The 21,765-nt window shown below is 37.4% G+C and overlaps 2 protein-coding genes across 5 annotated transcripts in view; one reads left to right on the forward strand and one right to left on the reverse strand.

The window, feature by feature from the left end:
* LOC127449392 (tyrosine-protein kinase JAK1) overlaps nucleotides 1–3,283 on the forward strand; it is a 50,136-nt gene extending 46,853 nt beyond the window's left edge. For all 4 annotated transcript variants that reach the window (XM_051712779.1, XM_051712780.1, XM_051712781.1 and 1 more), the window contains 2 exons: nucleotides 335–445; nucleotides 1,452–3,283. In XM_051712779.1, the coding sequence (XP_051568739.1) occupies nucleotides 335–445; nucleotides 1,452–1,553 (213 nt within the window). In that variant the 3' untranslated portion in view covers nucleotides 1,554–3,283. The remainder of the gene's footprint in view (nucleotides 1–334; nucleotides 446–1,451) is intronic.
* LOC127449400 (ribonucleoprotein PTB-binding 2-like) overlaps nucleotides 3,120–21,765 on the reverse strand; it is a 120,715-nt gene continuing 102,069 nt past the window's right edge. The window contains exons 12-15 of the mRNA XM_051712807.1: nucleotides 15,698–15,799; nucleotides 14,608–14,730; nucleotides 9,701–9,874; nucleotides 3,120–7,250 (exon numbers count right to left, since the gene is read on the reverse strand). Coding sequence (XP_051568767.1) covers nucleotides 7,113–7,250; nucleotides 9,701–9,874; nucleotides 14,608–14,730; nucleotides 15,698–15,799 — 537 coding nt within the window. The 3' untranslated portion in view covers nucleotides 3,120–7,112. The remainder of the gene's footprint in view (nucleotides 7,251–9,700; nucleotides 9,875–14,607; nucleotides 14,731–15,697; nucleotides 15,800–21,765) is intronic.

Here is a 21,765-nt window from a genome sequence, read left to right on the forward strand (position 1 = left end):
AAGGCTGAAAGAAGTCCTTGTTTAATGGGTACTAGTGAATCTAGTTCATCTCTCTATCTCTGAGAGTGTGGCAGATGGTGCCAGTCTGTGCCCACAGTGGCAGATGTCTTACCCGAAGGTTGAAGTAGATATCGGTATAAACCAACCCCATTTTTCTTCTTTTTCGCCACTTTTGGAGGAAACGTTTGGTTTGAAGGATTTCCCTGTTTTTCCCAGCACAATATACAATGGCTTTTCACCCACTGAAAGGGCTTAAATATTGGTTGGTAGAAGAGATAAGGTTGGATGTTAACATCTCAGTCCAGTGACTCTACTCTGCTCCAATCCCACATAGGTGTTCCTCAAGATGATTGGTCCAACACATGGCCAAATGACTGTCACCCGATTGGTCAAAGTCCTGGAGGAGGGAAAGAGACTTCCAAAGCCAGATGGCTGTTCAGACAGGGTAATGTAGTTTGATGTCATAATTACAAAATGCTTAATATCAAGTGTAATTTAAAAAAACAAAAATGTTACATTTACTGAATTTGACACTGATAACTGTTTTGTTCTGCTTTCTGAAGACTAGATGGAAATCATGACATTGACCATGATTATTTATTTGTTAATAAAAAGGGCTTATTAGCCGTAGTTTTTATCCGTAAGAAATAAAAACAAATCTGCATATAGTTTTGTGGGGAAAAACAATTTATTTCTAACCGTTATCTCTGTCCTTGCAATGTGTTTATATTCAAATTATAAATGAGTCTTCATACATATTAATTGCCTTAATATTGTAGGAAGGGGCCCTTCATATTTGGGGGTTCTTGGCATTTAAATATTGAAACCCCTTGAGCTACACCCCCTATGACCTAAAGTATTAACTTGTAACCGCCCGTGAGACTGTAAGTTTTTTTTTTTTTTTTTTTAGTATAATATATATATTTTTTTAAATTAACAAAGCAATTCTTGACAGACTTAATTATAGTGGAAGTCTAGGGGAAAAGTTTGCCCCATAGACTTCCATTATTTGTCAAGCATTTTTTTTTATTTGTCAGATGAGTCAAAAATGGGAACAGACCGCATGCCACAGCTAGGAATAATCCTTTCAACTTTCGGTAAATATAACAAATTGGCAAAATAGAATTAATCTTTACAAATTCTACAAATAATTCAAACAAATTTGATAATTTTAATGACAAAATAAGTGTTCTGTTTCAGTAGTTCTCATTTACATTCATTTGTACGTTAAACCTTAAATTTTACAGTTTTATTTCATTCGACATTTCTAATGAATCCCGTGCAGTTCTGCAAGCCCCAGGTTAGGAAACCTTGGAATGTAGAATTATTATACTTTACGTACTGTAATAATACTCATTTATTGTATAATGGTGAATTATTAGATGTTTAAACAGATCAGGTATGTGCTGCTCTCCCAGCACTTTCTCATTGTGCTCTTTGTATTTTGACAGTTGTACAATCTGATGAGGAGATGCTGGGAGGCGACGCCTGAAAAAAGGATTGACTTCAAAGGCCTGATTGCCGCCTTTCAGCTGATGATCGACAATCAGTAACAATGGAATAAGATGGGACACAGACTCCGCCTTACAAGAGAAAGTCCCAGTTGACATTTCATCAACAAAACCACTACAAAAAAAAAAAGAAAAAAAAAAGAAAAAAAGAAAAAAAAAGTGTATAACTGTGCAGTGTAGCACTCTTTCATATATACTCTCCTCCTTACTGCATCCCATATGCAATGAATTTCTAGATAAACTGCTGGCCATTTGAATTACAAATGGCAAATAAACCTGCCAGAACCACTGAAGCGAACAGTTGAACGCTGCCCAGCCTTTCTCTGAATGTGCAAAAATGTAACAGCCAGGCACTTGATTTGCTTCTATTTGTCTTCAAATTCTAATGCAGACCAAACATGGGTGAAGAGAGGAGAATTGGAATATTTTCATGCATACGGTCATACTGTTGACTGCTCTGTATTTTGCCTCAGTGTCACAGACCTGTCACCATGTTGCATGTGTGAACGATCCATTATTCCCAAGGTGCATTACAGCATGCGCTGTATGGAATCCACTCACACCCACCAATAAGACATGTGCAATGACAGCCCACCGCTGAGAACTGAACCCTGTTGAGGTCAAGAGAGGACTTTGCTTTTCTTTGGAAGATAAGGAGCATGTCAGAATGTAGATTTACATGTGTGGTTGGACGTTTGGAGCTTTGAGTGAATGATGAGTGGATTATGCCCCTTCTCGTCAGACGATTGACGTGTGAAGTATGGTAAACTCTCAAAGACTGTGCCTTCGATTATGTGTGAGAGAATGCGACTTAGCTAAACCGTGTCTGACTCGGAGCGGCAGCTGTCCTCCTTCATGGAGCATGTCTGGAATTCCAGACGTGCTGGATTACTGAACTTTGAAACAGTGCGCACCAGTCGTGTGCACTATGTTGTCACATTCAAAGAACTGAACTTCCTCTCAGAGCATCACATTTGACACGGAAAACTGAAGTGAGAGCTGCATGTCGAAGGATGTTATATGGATATGCATCAATGGGGAACAGTGCTTCAGTGAAATGCCAACATGTGGCACTAGGGGACAGTAGAGCTTTTGAAATATCTCTAATGACAACAGCCACATTTTTGTGCAAGTCATCCTCTGGGCTAACTTTCATAAACTAAAGTAACCATTTACATCTAAAAATACATTAGTATTTTATCTGTTCCTTTTTTTTTTTTATCAAAATGCAATTAAATGCAAACTAACTGATTTAACAAAAGTGCAAAATGTTTCTGTTCGAGAACTTGTCGATGTCTGAAAGAAATTTGGAAAAATGGATTCTGTTGAAATTTGTTAGTGTTTTAAAGTGCTTAAAAGCCTTAGCCATTATTCATATCGCTTAAGAGAGGCTAAATATTCAAAGATGCACCAATTCCTATCAGATTATGCTAAATCCTCACATGATTCCTGAAAAGGGAAAATGATTAATTTCCCAGGTGCAAGTTTCGTGTGGTTTTACACTGAAGGCTTCATTGTGAAATGCATGTTACTGCCTTTTATATCCAACGCCTCTGTAGTGGCACACAATGGGATTAAGAATGGTTAGGAAAAAAGGACGAAATCTAATAACCAGAATTCTCCTGTCTTTTAATGTGGAATGCAAAATAATCTGTCTGCTCAAAATTAAAACCCCAAACAATTTTTCTCAAAAACAAAATTCAAACAAAATTGTATCCAACAGGGATAAATGTACATAAATACACATAAAATAAATACAATTAATAATCTTTTTTTGTTGTTGTTGTCAAATACCCAAAAGCATTAAGCTCTCTGAAACATCTACTGAAAAAGGAGGACAATTTTTTGTTTTTCTTGTATTGCAGCAGTATTTGCATGCTTAAATTCCACTGTTTACTAAAAATAGCGTATTCGCAGTAAAGCACTATCAATAGAGTTTGGATATAAAATATTGCAAAACCTGAATTTAAGGTGGAAAAAAACTACAACTTAAAAAAATCAAAAAAAAAAAAAACAGGCTGCAATGTGTATTCAAAGCAAACTAGTGTTGATACCCCTGCATGTTTGAACAGGTGACTGTACCTTCTACATCAAGAGACACTTAAGTATTGCAAAGCTTTGACATACAGTTGCACACACACACACACATCCATGGTATTCAGAGATGAAAAGTTCACACATTGACCTCGCAATTTGCAGAATCTGAAAGATGCGTACAGTCTTGACTTAAAATACAAGGGAAACGTCGGTGTGTTGTTGACCATCAAGAAACACCAGGGTCAATAGAAATGTAAGTAGGCACAATATCTCATCCTTCACCATTTGACAGTAACAGGAGACAAATCAAGATCTTATCTACATTCGTTATTAAGCTTCATATGGAAATAACTGGAAAAATTCAAATCTTTTCAGATTTTCCTTCACTTTGGAGCAGTGATACTCCTGCTGAAAACAGAATAAACCAGGCTATGTTGGTTTGCTGGTCTTAGCTGGTTTAAGCTAGTCTCCCAGCCTGGCCAAAAAAGTATTCAAAACCTCTCTAAAACCAGCCAACAAACCAGCCTGACTAGGCTTAAACTGGGTTAAGCTCTTTTTTTTTTTTTTTTTTTTTAAACTGGAGAAACATGAATAGGTCTTATGGGAATGTGACCAGAAGTATATGCACTTTATAATCCCTGTAAAGTCAAATTTTTGAGCAACTAACAGAAATTACCAATACTAGACAAAACAAACTTAAAGGTGCTGTAAGCGACTTTAGCATTCTGAAGCTTTTACGTGACTGAGCTGTTGAATTAGCCACTCCCCCTCATTCCAAAACCCCACCCTCCAAAGATAATTTTGAGACCAAAACCGAGCAAAAGAGCTGCATAGTTTGTTCCTGCGGTTGTCAAATTCGACAGTGGCACAATAGCGCCCTCAACTGACAAACTTTATGAATCATAGCCTCAATTATCCACTTCGAATGAGAATGAGCAAAATGTTTGACAGGTGAAAAGCGTCAATGTACGCGGTTCGCGGACACATTTTTGTTTGCTGTTACAAAGTCTACAGCTGTCACAGAGACCGGTGAGATATCTCAGGACACTTATTTCATTAATATCTTTAAGGGAGTAGGACATTTTTTGCTTGGAGCACTTTTAAAACAGACATCCAAAAGCTTACTTTTTACATTTAAATTATTAGCATTTCTAGTATTCCCAACACACAACAAAAGGCCTCTGTGCTTATGAATGGTGCTGATTTGTGGTCAAACGGACTCAGAGCTTCAGGTACCAATATAAATTTGGGATTTTCTTATATACTAGTCGTAATCAATAACACAATAAAGCGATGTAAATAGAACGCAATAACAGAGTCTCCTCTTCAAATGTATTGCCAGCCTGTTGTGGCGAGAGAAAGGCTTTTGAGAGAGTGCAGAACAGAGACAATCACTTCAAAAGAGTGGAAAAAAGAAGGCACAAAGCCTTAATCAGAAATGGATGAGCATGCCAGGCGAAAGCCTGCACATGCTACCATATCCAGTGGCAAAGAAAAACAACAGCTCCTTTAAAGACATTCAGCTGGCAAGACTGCATCCAACCAGTAAGCAATACAATACACAGCAAAACAAAATCCCATTGTTAACTTAAAATGTTCCGGGTTCAATACAAGTTAAGCTCAATGGACAGCATTTGTGGCATAATGTTGATTACCATAAAATTTGTGACTCATCCCTCATTTATATATATATATTAGTACAAAAAATTATTTTAACCCCTCCCTCCTTTTCTTTAAAATAAAGCAAAAATCGAGGTTTCAGTGAGACACTTGCAATGAAAGTGAATGTGGCCGATTTTTGGAGAGTTTAAACATGGAAATGTGAAGCTTATAATTTTATAAAAAAACTTGAATTCTTCTGTTAAACCTTGTGTATTATTTGAGCTGTAAAGTTGTTTTAGGATTTTAGGGTTTGTTGACATTACATCATCATGGTAACGAAGTTGTAAAATTGGTTATAACTTTACACAGAAAAGTTTAGTAAGTGATGTTATCGCACTCAAATCATTTTTACAGGCATATCCTTTATGTCTTGTGTCAATACTTTTGAAACAGTAAGTGTTTTAACTTTAAAAAATTGTCCCCATTTACTTCCATTGTAAGTGTCTTGCTGTAACCTCGATTTTTGCTTTTTTTTTTTTTAAAGAAAAGGAGCGACGAGTCGAAATACATTTTTGTGGTGATCAATATTATGCCACAAATGCTGTCGATTGAGCTTAACTTGTATTGAATCCGGAATATTCCTTTAACATGATTTTGGTGTAATAAGGGTGAGGAATTGGAAAACAACCAGCCAAAAGAACAAGATAAAACACACATTCAAGTCTTTAAATCATACGCAGTTTTGCGTCTCATAAATTTTTACTTTGTTTTAAGCATGTTTGGATATTTTAAATTGAAAAGAGAATTATTAAAAAAAATTTTTTTTTGCAGTATGACAAAAAATACAAACCCCCTCCATTAAAGATTAAAAAAAAAAAAAAGATTAAACGTCAGAATAATGAAGCACTAATACCCATTTAAAGGCATTATGTTAGATTATTACCATGTGGGTGTTTGTATCAGGGCAGTTTGCCAGTTGTCTAACCCAATACATAACCATTCTAACCTCCCTGACACACTTCCAGCAACGGAATATTATGTATTATTACTCTTACTGTTGTTAAAAAGAAAACATCGGCAGCATTGTAGCTCTGAATGTTTTGGGAAGGTCACCCCACTGACAAAGAGGGAGAAAAGTGACCTTGTATCATAGTTTCTCCAGAGTAGGTAGAGGTTATTGCCTTAGCCATATCTTCTCTGAGTGCCCTGTGTTTTATGGCTCCTGCAGTATTCAGAATGGCTGATCTTTCCTACAGACACAGCGGTATGCACAGAGAAACATTAAAGATTAATCATCAAAGATATGAACAATGCCTAACGCTGCTTACCATGTATATACGCACGAGTATATAGGTTTCCTGCATGTTCTGGAAAGCTGACCTCTTCCCAGAATCAATAATTAAGATAATATGACACATAACGCAAGACGTAATATTAATATTTTCATAATGTCTGTGCACAGTAAAAAATACACTAATTTCACAGAATATACAACATACATCAGCTATGGCCCTACCCTGTCAGGAAAAATGATTTGAAAATCGTAGTCTGAGTGTAGTTCTATCTTTGTCAGCCCTTAACCATTTTAAAAGAAAACACAGACACACAAACCCCCACCCCCCCAGAGTAGAATGGCACCCCCGCCTGCGAGAGAGGTGAACAGGCAATCCTCTAAAAAAGGCAGAACACAAAAAGCAAAATATCAATTACCGTAAAGCATTGTACCGTTGTATCATACAGGACAGAGTCTGCCATCTTCAGAGGTCCTGCCTGGTTTTATACAGAGATAAAAACAGTCCCCTGACCACATATAAGGTTCAAAGAGGAGGCACAAACCTCCTAACGCACAATAAAATTTACAATCTCTTTATAAATATCAGTAATACACGACTAAGAGTTAAGGCCTGGACATGACGACAGCAACATAGTACAGAGAAGAGTAAGTGTATGCGTGTGTGCAAACTAGATCCTCTTCTTTTTGTAGTAGTCGGCGTACTGGCCCCCAAGACCCTGTGAGTGCTGGCCTACATATGCCCCATCTGATGTCACTTCCTGTGTAGGAAGTGTGGAGTATTCTCGCTTTTGCCCTCGAGCCTGACTCTGAGAGAGAGAGAGAGAGAGAGATTATTTATATCAGTAGTTCTACACATTGTTCTTGAAAATTACACCAAATGTCACCTGTCTGATGATGCATCTAGTCACCGTTCGCTTAGCTTTTTTTAAAATAATTGGTGTGACATACAGTAAATGACTGACAGGTTTTTTTTGTGACGTACAGTAAATGAGTGACACCATCTCCCTCAGACCACACTTGCGTCTGAGGAATTTCCTGACTCTTGCACTATGATAAGGCATCCATTGTTCAATCGGTGAAGTGCAGTTAGAGGTGTTTATCTCTCATTCTGTCTTCCTACTGCTTGTTTTTCTCTACACCAAAAAGGCAAAGCAGCATCATGGTGGGGACTTTCCATTGACTTAGTAATTGACTTCCATTGACATTTGTTTTAATACTAAGTAAATTATATTTTCTATCCCCTAATCCTAAACCTAACGCTCACACTGCATTTTTAAATGTTCATCAAGACATTATTTAGTATGTTTATTAAGACGTTTTCATTTGGTCTCCACACAGTGTTAGCAAAACCACTTACTATTAAGCTGCTACTCTTTCTCTCAAGGACATACTTGGTCTTTTGCACAGTTTCAGTTGCGATCCAATAGTGTGCAACAGAGCCCGCCCACTGTTTCAGTCATCTTGGTTCCGGAAGTATTTTTCCCATTCATTTTATCCATAGGGATTTCATAAAATCCTTCATAAAAGACTTCTAAGCAGTGAACCATAACAACCAGCTCCGAGGTGAATCACAACATTACAAACTTTGATTTGAAGCAAAAAAAAATAAATTTGAAAATCGGACAAAAAGACAAAGGTACAAGACTTAAGGTCTTTTAGTGACGTAATGAACTACAATCTCACAGAGCATTGCAAATGAAGTAATCGCAATAAAATTATGAAAAAATATACACTTGACTAGTTGTAGATTGTACTACTATGTAGATTATAAGTATAGTATCAATATATTTAAAGCATTTTGCTAAATATTCAGTTATATACAAAGCAGGGCTGTCAATCGATTAAAATATTTATTTGAATACATTTACGCGATGTGTCGATTAATTTATCGCAATTAATCGCATATAATCAATATTTGGTGAGAGGCTCCCAATTAAAGATAATTTTATATATAACACTTAAAGGTGCATTTTTCCGCGATGGGAGAAAGGTGCCATCCATTGTTCCTGGCAGGCTACTCTGCCTTACAGGATGCGCTCTATAGTATGTACACTTGCGTCAGACGGACTCTATTGGAGGGTCTCACTTTGGTTGTCACGTTTCAGCGTCTTGCGCCATAAATACGCATTTTAAGATGCTGTTTCGAATGAAAATTAGATTGAAACTTTGAAAAACGCGTCTCAAAATCCATGCATTTTATTATGCTCTCCCCTATTGTCTTTGAATGTTAAAGTGTGTAATCTGTGAAAGGCCCCATATTTATTTTTGTATTCTGGTTTCGTTGGTTTGACGAGGTGCATTGTCTGTACAGCCCAAAGGGTTCTAGGCAAGGCCCAGGGTACAGCCCAAGCTGAGGCTGCCCCCTGTTGACTACAGAATGCAACAACATCATGGCTTATTACAGAATTTAGGGGGTTCATTTTTTTAAACACGTTATATTACGTATAATTTATTGCACTAAAATGAATGCATTAAATCAACAGTATTTTGAGAGTGTAGGGAGACTGACTTGTTGCATCATGCACAGTGCATTATGAAAGTGGGCGGTCGCTACCGGGCTGTTTTGTTGCGGTTTGTTTGCAGCGATTTTCTGATTGATGTACTTTCCCCCTCTGAATCACAGGTATAGAACTTCCTTACCAGGAATTCTGCTAATAAACACATTTTTTAAACAATGAAGTTGAAATAGCATGGACTAGTGGCTTCAGCAGAGGCATATGCGATTGATTAACGGTAGTTCTGTCTTTAAAAGTTTAGGAGTTATCGATTCCCCTATGGAAAAGATGTATGGGATTTTTACTTCCGGAAACAGACTGTGGTGCCTGCTGATATATTAAATAGAGAAATATGCTTTAAGATATGTATTATATTGTAAAGTGGTTGGCAATGGTTAACAAGCCCTACCCCTCACCAAACAAATTTTCACCTAGCTAAATTAGGACATACCATATTGACTTCTATTGTTTAATATATAAAGCTAATTATATTTAATTAGTTAAAAGAAACAGTTTCACATTTTTAGACTAAAAAAACAGAACATTGCACAGCTCATTTATTAATCCTTTTTACCTATGAGGACATCCTCAAAAGGAGATTATGTCAGAATTGGCTCACTAATCTTTTAGGGGACTTTGTCAGGTATCAGTTTCAGCCAACCACTCTATCGGGAAAACACATGCTGCGACAGTCTTTATCCCGTTTCACTTCTCTTTCTCACACATACTCGTACATACACACATTATGTAAAAACACTCACATAATAGTACTGGTTCCAGTCGGTGGGTGTGGAGTGTGCATGTGTGACAGGGCTTGGAGTGTGTGTCGGTGTGATGAAGCCTGGCATGATGGGTAGGGCACTGTAGGTGGGCAGCAGGGGCTGGGCACTGCCATTCAGAGGAGCACTCAAGGGTGTCTTCAACACCTCTACTTCCTACAGAGAGAGAGACACAGAGACATCATCAAACATTTATACAATTATACTGTATCTCTGCATATGCACGCACACACACAACTTGTTTTTATATTGTTGCGGGAACTCTCCATAGACTTCCATGCATTTTATGGATCTAACGATAATTTCCCCTAAACCTAACCCTCACAGAAACCTTTTTTCATTTTCAAAAAAACATAGTTTAGTATGTTTAATGAGCCATTTCCCTCGTGGGGACCGCTGGCTGGGCCCCACAAGGTAGGTCATCTCAGGTTTTACTATGTAATATAAACATGTACACACACACACACAGCCCATCGATCTCACTATTCAGATTACAGGTCTTTCCCTCTCATACACAGGAATGTCAGGCACAATGGGCAGTCCTGGTTCACTTTGTGCCCATCTTATAAGAAACACATTCATCAGTTTAGTAGTTTAAGATGTGTCTTTTTATGTCACTTGATAGCCATTGATCACCATGCACTTTTGTTGCATGGAAAAGTGCAGTTTTGACTTTTTTGGCTGGGTAAAAATATCACTTTTCCAAAGCATAACGATTTTCATTTGAACGAACTTGATATCAATTCTTAAATCCCAAGATCGATCTTCTACTCAACCAGCTACAATCACTTGCATTTGTCAGGAACAAACCCAGGCACATTTGTATAATGGACGAAAATTCACCAGTTTTCCCCCACTTTCTGTGGCTAGAATTGGAATATATAAATGTTCAGGAGGTACACGCTTGAGTAAACTGCACATCCTGACACAGAAGCTGATTGTGTGGAGCATCGCATGCTTATTCATTACATGCAATGCATGTCCCGAGCATTATAAACACAGGTTCGAGAGAGAAACGCACGCAACACTGCTGCGTGCGTTTCTCTCTCGAACTGGTGTCCCCGGCTCCTCTTTATCCCTCTTCTGGCTGATTCAGCGCCGGGCGTCAATCGTTACGACCCAGCCACGCCATCCTCATCACATACCCTCCATCAGCGGCGAGGGGTCTCTGACAGCGCATCCCTCCTCCCTCCTGGGTTTCAGCACCAGTGTAAAGGATCTCTGTTCGGTCGGGAAAGGAGGAAGTGGGAGCCGGATCCACATTCAAAAAGACTTTTAATAAACAAAACACAACATAAAACTGCTTTCCAGCATAACAAAAAAGTGTACGCACACACGAACACTGCTGCATGCATCTCTCTGTTGAACTGCCGTCCCGGGCTCCTCTTTATCCCTCTCCCGGCTGATTGGGCAGATTCAGCACCGGGCATTCATCGCAAGTGAATGGGTGCCAAAATTGTGACGCTCCAAAATCCACATAAAGGGAGCATAAAAGTAAACCATATGACACCAGTGGTTAAATCCATGTGTTCAGACACGATATGGTAAGCGTGGGTGAGAAACAGATCAATATTTAAGTCCTTTTTTGTTATAAATTCTCCTCTCTGCCCAGTAGGGGGCAATATGCACAAAGAATGTGAATCACCAAAAACAGAAGGAGAAAGTGAAGGATAAAGGACTTAAATATCGATCTGTTTCTCACCCACACCTATCATATTACTTCAGAAGATATGGATTTAACCACCAGTTATCTGGAGTACTTTTATGTTGCCCTTATGTGGATTTTGGAGCTTCAACATTTCTGCACCCATTCACTTGCATTGTATGGACCTACACAGCTGAGATATTCTTCTAAAAATCTTTGATTGTGTTCAGCAGATAAAAGGCATACACATCTGGGATGGCATGATGGTGAGTAAATTATGAAAGAATTTTCATTTTTGGGTGAACTATTCCTTTAATAAATGCTGTAAAAGTATTGTTCATTGTTAGTTCATGTTAACTAATGTTGTTAGCTAATGGAACCTTGTTGTAGTGTTGCCGAGATTTTAAACTTCAACAAATTAAATTTCAGCATTCAGCATGTTTTATATCTGTTTGTATAGTGTCTAATAATGCATTGGCAATGTACAATTAAGATTCTATTGTCAATAAAGTTTGATATGTATTGAATCTACCCATTTGATACTAAAAAATCCCACTGGAAAACACCATTTTGCCCAAATTGTAATTACAGCATGTCCACTTATTTTATGCCATATGTACATATACTTGTATCAAATATTAAAACCTGTAAAAAATGTGTCTAATTAAAGGAATGTTCCGGGTTCAGTACAAGTTAAGCTTAATCGACAGCATTTGTGGCATAATGTTGATTACCACAAAAATGAATTTCAACTCATTTCTCCTTATCTTTCAAAAAAGCAAAAAGGTCACAGTGAGGCACTTACATGAAAGTGAATGTGGTCAATTTTGGAGGGTTGTTTAAATTGTCATTTTTACAGTTGTTTAAGGGTTTGTTGACATTACATCATCATGGTTATGAAGTGGCAAAATTGGTTATAACTTTACACAGAAAAGGTTTATTGCACTAAAATCATGTTTACACACATATCTTTTATGTCTTGTGGCTATACTTTTGAAACCGAGTATTTTAACGTTAAAAAATTGGCCCCATTTACTTCCATTGTAAGTGCCGCCTCATAACTTTGATTTTTGCTTTTTTTTTTTTTTTTAAGAAAATGAGGAACGAGTTGTAAAATGTTTTGTGTTAATCAACATTACCATATACAGTATATATATATATATATATATATATATATACTGTGTATATATAGTATATATTGTAAATATGCAATATAATATATGCAATTTCAAGACACATTTATTGATGAAATACATGGAATTTGTACATTTTTAGAGATAAAATGTGACCAAAATGATGAAAAACCAATGATAAAATACAGTTTGAACAATTTCTATTTTTGTAATGTACCAAGTTATTTTATTTATATTTAATGGCATTAGCTAAGAGAAAATACCTTTCATATGTAATCAAAATGGACTTTATAACTGAAAGAAACACAAATTAATCGGAATCCAATCAAATCAGGAAATCTGTATCAATACCCAGCCCTAATTTTGGTAACTCCTTTTGTGTTCCACATGAAAGAAGTTTTGAGTGACATGAGGATCAGTGGATGACCTTTGTAGTTTTTATAGAATGTTCTAGTTTAAAACAAATGATCTGCAGAAGTACAATTTGAAATGTAAATGCAAGATTCTGCCACCAAAAGATTATTTTTTTTTTTACCTACAATAATTATGCAACAATTACAAAAGATACAAATAATGTTTTTTTTGGAAGTTGCATTCAAAATCCAAATGGCTGAGTGGGCCATTTGAATAGGCATGACACTTGTACTCACACAGACACACACATACACGTCCAGCTGCTATGCTGAGGAGTGATGGAGTGTTTTCGGCAGGATATCATGTCCTGGAGTGTCATGAGACTGAGAGAGGAATGCAGTGTCTGACCTGTAACACTACCTGACACTCTATTTACAAAAGCTCTTAGATCCCACACAGATACCACCAACACACACACATGCGCGCACACACGCACACATGAAGTACACATACGTCTATACAGTCCAACTAGGCAGGCGATAAATCAATTAGCAAGACTGCCTTTGCATGTACTGTATTTATATATGTTTAATTTGTGAACAAAAAATATCATGAATACATCGGGGCAGGAAAAAACTAAACTAAACTAAACAACACAGGTGGCTTATTTGTCAATCTATAACATTTCCTGTATGTCCCAGTCAATTTTTGGTTTGTTTTCTGACAAATTTACAGTATGCATATTGCTTATTATTTTTCTTATTATTATTGTAATTAATGTCATCTCCCCTAGGTCACTAGAATCATCACCACCAATAATGCAATGATTTACAGTCGGAAACAAGTATTCCAGTGAGCTGTGTTATAAAGATTTATATATATTTTAACAAATGGATAGTTCCGTCTCTTAAATCTGATTGGATGAGCTACATTTCAAGCCATTGTAAAATAGCCGACATATACACACCTGCTAGCACACTTCAACTGAATTCCAAGTGGCAACAGTCCACTAAACTATTTAACTTGCTGGAAGATTTTATGTGAAATATAGCATTAATACATAATTTAATTATTTATTCAACATTGGTGTCTCTTATTATACTGCTTTTGGAACCATAAATAAAAGCTAAAACATTAGAGTGTAAAACCACCCCTTAACTACAGTTAAATTACTGTATCGCATAGCCTCTTGTGGCTTACTGATTTCTTTTATTTTAAATGCTTTTTGGTACAACATGGATGCTGCTGTTAGAGAAAGAACAAAAAATATAACAGTCAGTTTGCATTGCTGAATATAACGTGTACATAATGTATATACAAACAATGAGAAATTAATGGCAACATTTTTTAGTCTATTTTAGTGTATGACAGCATGAACGGTCAGCAGTAAATTATACTGAAATATGACTGCATAGATGAGGTGTCAGCCGGCATACACTTAGACACAGTGGAAGCCTGGGATTTACTTTTCTGACATCTGCCAGGAGAAGACTGACAACAGGGGTATTTCTACCTCCAGAATGTGTGTGTGATATGAAATCATTACACACAATGCAGAGCTCTAAATATGTAACATTTCTGCTGCAATAGGTCTTATATGTGTGTATGTGTGGGTATGTGTATGCCTCAGTATGTATTTAATCCTCTTACATTGTGCAGAGTTGTTTTTTGAGATGGGGGCTGAAATAGGGCTAATGAACACTGTAAAGTGAGCATGATTAAGCATGATGTGTGTGTGTCTGAGTGTGAGAGAGTACCTTGCTGACATCTCGGTGCTGGTAGACTTGAGCAGCTGCCTGGCTCATCTGCGTATGAGAATAGTACTGACTGACAGCATGCATGTAGGAATTGTAGTCTCCGTATGATGAGGTGACCACCACCTGTGACACATACAAACACACACACTGTAAACACTCACATACAGAAATCAGAAGGACATCAGACCCACACTATGATGTACATGTAATTTACAGTTAAAGCATTAGTTCACCCAAAATGAAAATCTTTTATAATTTTCTCACCATTATAGTGTTCTGAATATGTATGTTTTTTAATCCGAGGAACACAAAAAGAGATGTTAGGCAGAATGTTGATGTTGTTCTTGAAAATCAATGGGAAGTAAGGCTGTCAGGCACCAAAAATTAAGAAACAAACACCATAAAAGTAGTCCATACAACTTGAGTGCTAAATTGCATGTCTTTTGAAGCCATTTGATATTATTGAGTAACAAACAGACAAAAATGTAAGTTGTTATTAACTTTAAATCTTCCCCTCCGTCGTAGCTCTCAAATCGTATATATTCAAATAAGGGGAGTCAAAACGCATGGTGAGTTTGACCAGGTTTGATGTTAATTTATAAACTGATGGTTCCCACATGTCTCGGAATTGTTTGTGACGTGCACGTTTGAATGTGCGGAAGTGCAAATGATATTTGAGAGCTACTGTGAAGGGGGAAGATTATCAATGAATAACAATTTAAATTTCGTTCTGTTTCTCACACAAAGCTATTGAATGGCTTGGAATATAGTGCACAAGTCATAGACTACTTTTATGGTGTGTTTATGTCATTTTTGGAGCTCAAGAGTCTCAGTCCCTGTTCATTTTTATTGTATGGGAAAGAGCAGCATCAACGTTCTTCAAAATTTCTCCTCTTCTGTTCCACGGCAGACATAAAATAAAGTCAAATGTGCTTGCAAGGACATGAGGGTAAGAAAAATAATGACATAATTTTCATTTTTGGGTGAACTTTTTTTTAAGAAATTAAATGTTTGTGGATATGATTTGATATGTACTTGTGTGACACAAAAGGAGAAAGGAAATTATAGAGAGCCACAATGTACAACTTACCTGAGGTTGCTCCTTTGTGCATTCAGTAACTGCAGCTGTCTCTTGGCTAGTGTTGGCGTAGGTCTGTGCTTGGTAATGTTGGTACCACTGCTGCATGGCCTCCTATCGCACAGACACAGATCAGCAGCATTGGAACAGAATACAGTCAGACAAAACTACTACAGGGATTCAAATGAAGATCAAACAACTGACTCTCATTAACACGCCTCGCCAACTCTGACTGTTCTCAGACTCTCCTGACTGCCTTAAAGACACGCAGTCTCAGCCTCACACGGCAGCCTCCCAGTCCATTCACTGACTGTTTGATGTATATTGCAAACAAAAATGGCAAAAGGTTTCTGGTTTTATGCAATGTCCGAAAGTCAGAGTGCACAGGTTTTTATAAGACTGATGGGCAAAAAAATGTGTTTTCAATGTACAAGGTTGCTCCAGTGCAACATGTTGGTACTGAATTTTCCAATACACTGACTTGAACCCCATTCTGCAGAGTTATCTCCTATCTCCCATCAGACATCAAATGTGTTTAGTGCATTGTGTGAGCAACCTCAGAGGAATGCATTCTGTCTCATGGAAACCAGGAAGTAGTCATGTTCATATAATCAATGATTATATTTTTACTCCACTGATGGTTAGGTTTAGGGCTGAGGTTTGGTTCAGGGTCTAGGGTTAATAAAATATACATTCTTGTTGACTGTATTACATCATCTGCAACTTAAAACAACTCACATTTGGCACTACTCTGTTGACAATTCACCTGGCAACTGGAGCTCACACTTACTCATGTGTTCAGCAACACTTCCAGATTCGGCCACTGGGGCAGTGATTCAAATTTCAGTGAGAACAGATCGATTTCAGCTGAAGAATTTTAACTTACTGTTGCCAAATTCACAGTGCGATTAGGCTGTTAGTGAGTTGTTCTGAGGTTCATGCCATTGCATCTTTGAAATATATTCACAGTGGGGCAACAAGGAGGTACAAACCATTTTAGTGTAATGAATTTAACAGGAAGAAAAAAAAAATTCATATTTTGTGAAAACGTTTTAGATTTATATGTCTCAAGAGAGAACTTGCATTGTTTTTAGTGCTAAAAAAGCCACTGTGAACACGCTTCTCATAGCGGTCATGAATGCACAAACTGACGTCAAGATTTGCACTAAAAAATGACTTACATTTTGTGCTGTTTCTCACCAAAGAAACATCTTATGCCTTCAGAATACTTGGAATATGATGCACTTGTCGCCTGGACAACTTTCATCATACTTTTGGGTCCTTTTGTAATCTTTGAAATGAGTCGCTATTAACCACCATTGTATTGAAAAGATGTGTGTGATTTTCATTATACCATCTCCATTTGTGTTTCACACAAAAATGTAATATGGGTTTGGAACGACATGAATGTGAGCAAATGATGACAGAACTTTCATTTTTGGGTAAACTATCCCTTTAAGACATCTCCTTCCCATCCCTCCTTTCACCATTCCCTGCATGCTCTCTCTGGACGCCTAAAGCGTGAAAGCTCACTGTCTCATTTCACTCATTTCGCTAGTGGTGTGTGGGAGTGTGTGACCAGATGGGACAGACAACTCGAAGCCAATCTTCCTCTTCCCTCCTGTCTTCCACACTGCATCTCTTGCTTCCCCTCTCCCCCTCCAACTCTCACCCACTCCTTCACGTATTGTCATAGGAACGCCGGCAGTAATAAACGGGAGAACCCACATTTAAGCCATTTAATCCTGCTAAATTTCCTTCTTCTCCAAAATATCTGCCAAGGAATGAGTAGGGGATCACCCTAAAGACACTGGCAGGGATCTGAGAGACTGTGGGAGAACTGCAGCTCCTTTACCGTCCCTCTCATCCTCTCCTGGAGCACATTTTCTTCACCTCTGCGTCTGCTGAAATCCCTACATTCCTATTTCTGTTTTATCTGGGGGCTTTTTTGTCTTTTTATTGGAAAGCATAGTCAAGTAGTCTCAGCCTCAGATGGCACGCCCACGGACAACCTACAGTCCGTTCACTGACTGTTGATGCATTTTGCACACAAAAATGGCAAGCACTAGCTGAAATCGGCAGCTCTGATTTGATTGGCTGTCTTTACGCAACTTCTAAAAGTAATACCAAAAAGGCTTTTTTATCAGCCTGCCTGAAAACAAATGGGTTGATACAACGAGTGCTTTTGAGGAAGAACTAATCACTGGATTAGACAAAGCTTGCCAGTTTAGTGGCATAAATCCTTTAAAAAAATACTTTGAAAGAGGTTTGTTTGAGGAACTTAAAGGGATAGTTCACCATAAAATGAAAATTCTCTCCTTATTTACTCACCCTTTTGGCATCCCAGATGTGGATGACTTTCTTTCTTCTGCATAACAGAAATTAAGATTTTTAGAAGAATGTTTCATCTCTGTAGGTCCTCACAATGCAAGTGAATGGGTGCCGACATTTTGAAACTCTAAAATTCACTTAAAGGGAGCATAAAAGTACTCCATACAACTCAGGTGGTTAAACCATGTGTTCAGACATGATATGATAGATGTGTGTGAGAAACTTATCAATATTTTTTATCATAAATTCTTTTCCGTGCCCAGTATGCATGAAGAATGTGAATCACCAAAAACAGAAGAAGAAGAATGGGAACATGAAATGGAGACTGACTGAGCAGGGAGGAGAATTTATAGTAACAAAGACTTAAATATTGATCTGTTTCTCACCCACATATCACCTAACATATTGCTTTTGAAGATATGGATTTAACCACCAGAGTCATCAGGAGTACTGCTGCCCTTATGTGGATTTTGGAGCTTCAAAATGTTGGCACCTGTTTGTGTTCAGCAGATGAAAGAAAGTCATGCACATTTTGGATGGCATGAGGGTGAGTAAATGATGAGAGAATATTTTGAGAACTATCCCTTTAATAGCACGTAAAACAGATATCCTCAAGCATAACTGTAGATTCTGCTTTATTTTCTGATATATGTCTGTGAAAGTATCAGTACTTATTACTTTTGGATGGACATTAATTGTGATCACAAAGCCTAAAGTGTTCACGGAGACTGCCACGCCATTATCTGAATTTTCAGTTCGTTTTCAACATTGGTTTATTATTGTGGTTTATTACATGGCTCTCTGAAATACTCGATTTTGATTAGTCAATCACCCAATCAAGCACTGTGATTTTTCTGAATAATGACCATACATCCAGAAACACAAAGAGACATTTTACTTGTCATCCAGTATTGCGAGTCATCTTTCCTCCTTTCCGAGTATCTCTCTGCTAGCTCCACAAGAAAGCTAATAAAATAATTGAAACTCAAATCAATGTCCATTTATTATTAATATATATACAATGTGTGTGTGTACATAGTTATGGCCTAATAAAATTATGCGTAGAAAACCGTGTCAGCATTCTGAGTGAGTTTGATTCATATACTGATTTAATGTTCATCTTGTTTAATGATATGATGCATTAAGAACTGCTGCAGGTTATATAAAATGCTCTCCCCTGCAGAATGCGCATTTTTAGAGGCAAAAGAACTGATTCCTTTTCAAATTAGTATGATATAGGCAGTATCATCTGTAAACAGCATTTCAAACGCTACTATGGCCAGTTGTGCAGTCCACCAATAACATTAAAGTGGCGGAAGCGCCCACCAGCGACAGGTCGCAAAGTCTAGCGACATGCCGCCTGCGGTGTGAACGGGGCTTTAGGCTTTTGGAAAAACAGCCCTGAGCTTGACAAACTGTAAGGTTTTGGTCCAAGTCAACTTTTCATGTATAGATACAGGTTTGGGTTTGTAATAAATGAAAATAAATGATTGATATTAGGACTGTCAATAGATTATAATTAGATGTAACGATTTAGCATGTTAATTTAGTGTGATTATTTATATGAAACATAAAGTGTTAAAAAAATTAACGTAATTGATCATGCCCCCCGACAAAGCAGGGATCTCGAGATGCATTTTTTCAGAGTTTTAAACTACTTTTAACCCTTACGTTGTGTTCCGGTCATTTTGACCCTGATGACTTACGGACTTTACTTAATCAAATTGGAATAAAATTCCTTGACTTTGTTCACATATGGTATCTGAAAACACAACATTCAACTCAGCTGGTTGTTATCACAAAATAAACCCCTTTAGGGTGATACAAGACCCCTCCGCTTCACGTCGGGGTCCTGATCACCCTGCCGGGGTTTATTGTGCAGTAACAACCGGCTGACTGTACATTATCCCTTACTTATTACTTCTGAATAAGTACAAAAATGATCACAAAGTCTACAGTATATACATCTTTCGCTTTTAAAAAACAAACAATTCTACACAATTATTTGCAGAGACTGCCATGCCATTATTTTAATGTTTTGTTTTCAACACCAGTTTATTATTGTGTTATAATCTACAGCATTTCTTATAACGTGCCTTAATGGCATGTAAAAATGAAACAAACTGTGGTTGGTTGCTTTACATATTGATCAGTACGTTTGGGAACCAAAAACCTGTTTAGATTCTGAACCATTCCATTTATTCCATTTTACTTTTAGGATTTCATTTCAGTCCTCCTACTCTAAACAATGCAAGTGAATGTACTCCATTTTTTTGATGGTCCAAAATGCATATTTAGGGTGCATCAAAATAATCCACACGACTCCAGTCGACAAATAAAGTTCTTCTGAACGCAAACGACTGATTATTTTGAGAAACAAAACAATACTTCTATACTTTTTAACTACAAATGTTCGCTATGAAGTTCCAGGCCTTGACCGCATAACGGTTCCATATCACTCCGCCAAATTATTTCAGTTATTTAAAAGAGCCTTACAGGCTACCACAACAAAATAACCAATTAAAACAAAGACATTGGATAAGTACATCAGATAACAATGACAAACAATGTCTATCATATCCTAAATTTATTTCAGTTTCAATTGAAAAGCGTCCTTGGGCTCCCTCTCTTTCTCTCTCGTATGACACACACACACACACACACACGTTGGTGCAGCTTGAGGACTCTCCATAGACATAATGATTTTTATACTGTACGAACTATAGATTCTATCCCCTAACCCTACCCCTAAACCTAACCCTCACAAAAAACGTTCTGCATTTTTACATTTTCAATAAAACATCATTTAGTATGTTTTTTAAGCGATTTGAATTATGGGGCAAATGTCCTCATAAACCACATTTATAGCATAATACCCTTGTAATTACCTGTTTGTAACCTAAAAAAAGTCCTCGTAAACCACTTAAACCTGCCCACACACACACACCCACACACACACACCTTACATGCTACCACAGCAAAATAACCATATAAAACAGAGACATTGGTTAAAGTACATCGGTGTGATGAGGAGGAGGGTGGGGCTGGGATGTGACTATGCATGTCCGGCCCCCAATCGGGCTAATCAGCCGAGGAGAGGAATAAAGCTGCCGTGTGTGTGTTTATGTTTGTGTCTTTACGTTTTCATTTGACATTAAATATTACTTTGACTGTTCAGCTGGTTCCCGCCTCCTCCTTTGCCATTTTAACCCCCCTGTTACAATCGGTTAAGAACATCAAACAATAATATATATATCTATAATATATATATATATATATATATATATATATATATATATATATATATATATATATATATATATATATCCTAAATGTATTTAAATTTCGGTTGAAAAGTGCCCTCACGCTCCCTCGTCTCACCGCACTTACACATGCTCACACACATACATACGCACACACACAAACACACACACATATGCACACTCACATAGAGACTCCAGTCGTGACCAACAAACAGCCGCACCCCCGTGACTTGATCAATACAACAGTTTCTATTATCTGAAATAACTTTTAATATGTGCAGCTTTTAATGTTTCAATGTATTTAGGCCAAATCAGCCTCACATAGCTATAGTGGAAAATCAGTGCATCTCCATGACTCACTGGGATTGTAAACAGTTGTTTAGTAATAGAAAAGCTGTACAAGAATGGCGACACTCGCTGCTGCTGAGAAGTATACTTAAACGTACATCTTGGCAATATGAAGCGATGTTATTCCTGACGAGAGCC

Source organism: Myxocyprinus asiaticus, chromosome 12, assembly GCF_019703515.2.
Source record: "Myxocyprinus asiaticus isolate MX2 ecotype Aquarium Trade chromosome 12, UBuf_Myxa_2, whole genome shotgun sequence".
NCBI lineage: Eukaryota > Metazoa > Chordata > Actinopteri > Cypriniformes > Catostomidae > Myxocyprinus > Myxocyprinus asiaticus.